The sequence below is a fragment of the Drosophila grimshawi genome, unplaced genomic scaffold, assembly GCF_018153295.1.
Source record: "Drosophila grimshawi isolate 15287-2541.00 unplaced genomic scaffold, ASM1815329v1 contig_311, whole genome shotgun sequence".
Taxonomy (NCBI): Eukaryota; Metazoa; Arthropoda; class Insecta; order Diptera; family Drosophilidae; genus Drosophila; species Drosophila grimshawi.
Genome location: NW_025063098.1, coordinates 9,791,898 through 9,797,897, shown reverse-complemented (window position 1 = coordinate 9,797,897; position 6,000 = coordinate 9,791,898). Strand labels below are relative to the sequence as shown.

Below are 6,000 nucleotides of genomic sequence, written 5' to 3'. Positions count from 1 at the left end.
TTTTTTTCATGTGCTTGGGTGACAATGATTCGAGTATTTATTTGACTGCCTGTCTAATTTATAGAATACTGAATATACAAAACAAGCCATCGAATATTCCATTAATGATAATTACACGAAAAACAACAACAAAAAACACAAGGAAGCCATAATACAAACACAACGACAATCATCGTTCAAGCTGCTTGCTCTAGTCTATTCCAATTCACTTGATAAGTGCGTTGGGTGGGGGATGGGGAATTGGGGATGGGGAAAGGGCGTGTAGTCTGCCTGGGTGTAGTCTGCCTGGAAGCTACCAGTTGCTGCTCCTCAATTCAATTACGCAATTGATTCACTTATAGTTTGCTGCTAACTACAAAGTTACAAACCAAATATTACAGCATATTGCAAACGGAAATAGAGAAAGAGAGGGCGGGAGGCGGGCACGAGGTCGCTTGCCATTAGCCTAGTTAAGGTGTGTTTGTTCTAGTTGTTGTAGACGCCGTTTATCGACAGCGACGTCATCGTCATCGTCCACATGCGAGCCCCTCAATTTCACGATTTAAAAACGTGCAATGGCCGCTCTCTCTCTCTCTCTTTCTCTCTCTCTGCTATCTAAGCGAATGGAGCTGTACTGTGGAATATGTGCTCGATAGTGAGGAACAGCCAAAGTCCATGTAATATGTATATAGCTACTGATTCAAATATTCGAAATAAAAGAAATATGAAATAAAATAAAAATATATTATTAAAATCACTTGAAATAAATTTTATGCTAAATCTTGCCTGCTATATTATTTCTAATAATTTTCTAAAATGTATAAATAATAACCCAAAAAATAAAAATCCTCAAATTAAATGCAATTATATACATACAAAATTGCATATACTACAATGTTTAAATAATAACACAAAAATGAATAAGCTTTCTGAAAATCACTTAGATTAAGTACACCTCAATATTAATAAAAAAAAAAATTAACTTTTGGTCCCAAAGTATCGAAATAATTGCGCGCTCGAACAGCTCTTGCACTGTTTAGTTGAGTCAGCACGGAGAGTAAAACTCGACAGTCAACAACAGCTGGCGCTCTCTCTCTCTCTATATATATATATTTCGCTCTCTCTCTCTCTCTGTTTCTGTCGGTCTGTCACTCTCTCACTCGCTGCCATCGTCGCGTGTTTTGGAAGCAACAATTCATTTTCAAATGGTTCGCCGACAGTTTTGGTTGGAGCTGCGCAATTGTTAGCTTCCAATCGGATCGCAAAATTTTAACAACGGAAACCGAATTAATTCCAAGTGTCAAAAATCCTACTGCTTATCTGCCGGACGTACAAATTAGCATAGGCCACGAGGCATGGAACGTATATTGAGAGGAGTTATGCGCTATCGCAACACAACGCGAGAGCAAATGGTCAAAGAATTTCAGAAAGTGCGAGACAATCCCGAGGTGAGTACCAGTTGCAATTGGGGAAGGTCAAATCACAGTAAATCACGTGCATTTATTAATTTTGTATGCCAGTATTATTTTAACAGTGGCATACACAGTTTCGATATACATATATATATTTTTGTTGGCGTGCTTGTCTTTCGATTATGAGTTGTTGCTGTTTTTGTCAGTCGCGGTCATAATCACACTTTATAATGACTTTTCGAACCAGACTGCGACCCAGACAATTCGAGAGCCACAGCTCGCAGCTTAGTCAGCTTCACTCACTCTCTCTCTCGAAATATTTCATTTGAAAGGCATTTCAGAAATGCCCCCCTGAAGAGAGGTTAAGGCTCTTTTAGAGTTTGCTCTCTTGCACTCATGCTTGATTTTGTTGTTATCTGAATTTGGTAAACAAACAACAAAGGCTAACCGGTCGAGTTTACCTAAGTGCAAAATTGATGTTAAATTTTCGTTTTAGTGATTCTTATACACCTCACCAGGTTAAGTTAAGCTTTTAATATTCAGCAAGCTATTGCTAATTACAAATTTTGGATGGAATTTTTAAACACAGGCCTACTGCACTTATTAGCATAAAGTAGTCAATAGTGATTTTAGAAATTTGCCTTACTTTTGGCATCAATGCTTCCAAACCTTATTATTCTAGAAGTCGATTTCTAAAATCGAAGGTTGGAGCTTTCTAAAAGACACGGTTTGTGTTTCTTAATTTCAGTGTTGATTTTTTTAAAATGTGGAGCAAATATTTTTCTATTTGTGTACATTGAAGAGTTATTATAATATTAAATTTCATTACTTGTTTCTGAATTTTAGAATGGAATTTTTTTCTAAAAACAAGGGCTTGCTTTTATACTATTTAGAAATATATTTCTGAAGGATATAAAGAACACCATAGTTTTGTGATTGTAGATTTTGGGAGTCTTCTTGGTTCTTATTTTCAGAAAATATTTCTAGAAACAAAAACTTTTTAATTTATGAGACGGTGTTCATTTAATGATTCTTTTTTCTTTTGAGTGTACATATATGTATATTTGTGTAGAAAATTAAATTACTCTTTGCTAATGAACTTTATACACACAATGACTACACAATGACTATGCTGACAATGTTTTTGTACGACCATGAACCTATTTGGATTGATTTTTGACTCAGTTCATCATTTGCCATTCACTTTGGCACTTTGGCTGTCTTCCAAGTGTGCCATAACTTTGACCACAAACTTTAAAACTAAATATAACCGTGTACTCTTCTTATGTTGAGCAAGTATCTATCTAATCTAATATTAGAACAATTTCCCCTTATCAGCCGAAGGCCGTATTTTTTACCTGCATGGACAGTCGCATGATACCAACAAGATATACGGACACCCACGTCGGCGATATGTTTGTTGGTGAGTAAAAATACACAATATCAACATATTAAATATATGTGAGATTTAAACACATGTTCTGGTTGCCACGATTAGTGCGAAATGCGGGAAATCTGATACCACATGCCCACCACTTTCATGACGAATACTTCAGCTGCGAGCCGGCCGCATTGGAGTTGGGCTGTGTCGTGAATGACATCAGGCATATTATTGTTTGTGGTCACAGCGATTGCAAGGCAATGAATCTTCTATATCAGTTGCGTGATCCCGAATTTGCATCCAAGGTGAGTTGGCTTAAAACGCGACGAAAATCAACCAATTCATTTCGGCTCTGATTTCAGCTAAATCGCCGACTGTCGCCGCTGCGCTCCTGGCTTTGTACACATGCCAACACCAGTTTGGATCGGTTCCAGGAGTGGCGGGATGCGGGCATGAAGGATGCGCTTGTGTTCTCATCGGAGACGCCGCTGCGTCGCTTTGTCGCCTACATCGATCAGGACGACAAGTTTGCCATTGAGGATAAGCTGTCGCAGATCAACACGCTGCAACAAATGTCCAATGTTGCATCATATGGCTTCCTCAAGTCACGCCTCGAATCGCACAATCTGCACATCCACGCCCTGTGGTTCGACATCTACACGGGTGACATCTACTACTTTAGTCGCGGAGCGAAGCGCTTCATTGCCGTAGACGAGTCCAGCGTTGAGCAGCTGTCCGCGGAGGTGAGGCGGTTCTACTCCTAGACAGAGTAATGCTTACTTTGCGTGCCTTGGATTTTATGTGTCTGTGATAGTCGTCGTCTGAGAAGTGGCATTTATATATATATATATATAAATATATATACGTATATATATTTGAATATGTCTTATTGTTTAGCATTTTGTATTTATAAATGTTTGTTCTTTTTTTATAACATATTGTATGTGTTTCTTGTATATAAACTTAAGGTCTAGTGGTTTAAACTTTAAAGCATTACTCTTACAAATGTAGGAAAAATCAACGCTCATTCTCGCTCTCGTTCGAAATACGGCGGTGATGATGCTGGGCTATATATATATATAATAGGGGAAGCAATAATAATAATAAGAAATATGCGGCACGCGGGCCGCTTCGATGTGCGACAACGTGTGTGCTTCTCGTAACGGAAAACAATCAGTAACAGAAACGATGAAAAACTTGAAACTTAACGTTGGAGCAGTTTGGAGTGTCCATCAGTGGTACTTGTGATTGTGATGGTTCATGGCAATGTTATTCGGATTCTCCAGCTCTTCAAAAAACTTGCGCGCATTCCGTATGTTGACCAGCGTTGCTTCCGATGGCAGCGTGGGATCTGACATGACAACCAGCACGTATGTGTTGCTGGTGAATGTGTCGATGAAGGCGGCAAAGGCATTGTTGCGCACCTCCATCGATTGGAATTTGGCGCCCAGCTTGGAGCAGCTCAGCTTGAATTGTTTGATGATGTTCGAGACCTTTTCGAAGCGATGCGAGTCGCGATTCTTTTTGCTCCGACAATGCGAAATGACCAAAAACGTGGCCTTCTCAAAAAGCAGCACCTCATCCGCATCGATCACATTGGCGAAGTGCGTCAGCGAGTTCTCCAACGCGGCCACATTCGGAATCAGCATGGTCACAATCGAGGACCAGGCTCTGTGCGTGGGAGTACAAAGGTTAATTCAAGGCTAGAACCCTATTAAAAAGATTACTCACTTGTACAGCGTTTCATCCCAGATGCTTGTGCGAAAGCAGGTCACACTGCCGGGCATGGACAGGCGGATGAGATCACCTGCGCGCTCCTTGAAGATATTCTCGCGCTGCTCCTCGGCCAGCAAATCCATTTTGTGCACCAGACAGAAGATCTTCGCTTCCGGTGAGTTCTGCAGCAGGGCCTCGAGACAACTTTGATAGTAGTGGACGTCGCGCTCCATTTCCTGGCTCTCCACATCGAACACATATATGAGCACCTCGACATTGCGAAATATGTTGTCGCGCTGCTGCGTAAAATATTGATTCATGAAACTCTCCTGGCCGCCACAGTCCCACAGATTGAGCACCAGATTGCCAAGGAAACGCACATGCGAATGCTCCACATCAACTAAAACGGGAAAACTGATTAGCAGTCTCACAGCGACAATGATAATGAAAAAGCTGATTACTTGTTGCGCCCAGGCGTGTCGTATCTCTGGCAATATAGTTGGCAAAAATAATGGAACGCATACTCGTCTTGCCCGAGCCGCTTTTGCCCATCAGCAGTACCTGCGGAGCGTAGAAAAAAATTTGCATATCAGCTTGCAAGTTATTCGCGCTGCACTTGGCAATTATTTACCTTTTTCTTCATTTTATTGCGATTTTGGATTTGTTTTGTTAATAAAAAGGCTGGCTCCAATCGGAATAAAATGTTAATAGTATTTATCGGCCATCGGACGAGAAGCCATCGATACACTGTGGCGGTTCGTCGATTTCGTTACAACAATTATCAGCAACTATCGCTAACTATCGAACTAACTATTGCGTGTTGGAAAACACTTACTAATTGCAACGTGTACAAAAGCTGTTTGCGATGTGAGCGTTTTAATTAATTCATGTGCGGAATCAATCGCATTCGAACTACTACTTCTATATTCGAAGTACTGTACAATAATCCAATGGCATAGTTTCCTTGATTTTTTCCGCTTCTCAGTTGCCAACTTGCCTTCTCGGTTTCGGGCAGAATAATTCCTAATCCCTTGGCTGCCTCCTCTGCTAATTCCAGATTTATCACTTGATTCGTCAAAATAATTTATTAATTTGCCATGTCTTCAAAAGCTGCGTACTATAGTTTTATTCAATCCATAATATATGTTATCATTAAATAGGTATTTATAATGAACATAAACAAAGGAAAACACATTTTAAAAAGGCAATAGTTGTTTTTTACATTGCATGCAGGTAAAAACATTTCTATTGAAATAAACATATTATATACAACATTTTAATAAATATAAATTAATTTATCATTATCTGCTTATTTTGAAGTATTTTATTTCGTACACAACTATATTTTATATTCTAAATATAATGCTTTATAACTTCCAATGCTGACTGGTTAAAAAAATATATTTAACGCTGAAATCTTTAGAAAATCCCATTCAAATTCATATATTTGCGTACAAAATAAAATACGAAAAAATAAGCAGATAACGATTAAAAGTTATTTTCAATGTATGG

The 6,000-nt window shown here is 39.1% G+C and overlaps 2 protein-coding genes across 2 annotated transcripts; one reads left to right on the top strand and one right to left on the bottom strand.

Moving 5' to 3' along the window:
* Window positions 1–1,205: 1,205 nt before the first annotated feature.
* Window positions 1,206–3,703, top strand: LOC6563344 (beta carbonic anhydrase 1). The gene is made up of 4 exons (XM_001989791.3): window positions 1,206–1,427; window positions 2,730–2,814; window positions 2,890–3,077; window positions 3,135–3,703. The coding sequence occupies exons 1-4, from the start codon at window positions 1,335–1,337 to the stop codon at window positions 3,534–3,536; spliced, it is 768 nt and encodes a 255-aa protein (XP_001989827.1). The 5' UTR covers window positions 1,206–1,334; the 3' UTR covers window positions 3,537–3,703.
* LOC6563345 (ras-related GTP-binding protein A) lies at window positions 3,659–5,189 on the bottom strand. The gene is made up of 4 exons (XM_001989792.3): window positions 5,120–5,189; window positions 4,950–5,049; window positions 4,504–4,888; window positions 3,659–4,443 (listed from the first exon to the last, which is right to left on the bottom strand). Exons 1-4 carry the CDS (start codon window positions 5,129–5,131, stop codon window positions 4,005–4,007), a joined length of 936 nt encoding a protein of 311 aa, XP_001989828.1. The 5' UTR covers window positions 5,132–5,189; the 3' UTR covers window positions 3,659–4,004.
* Window positions 5,190–6,000: the final 811 nt, after the last annotated feature.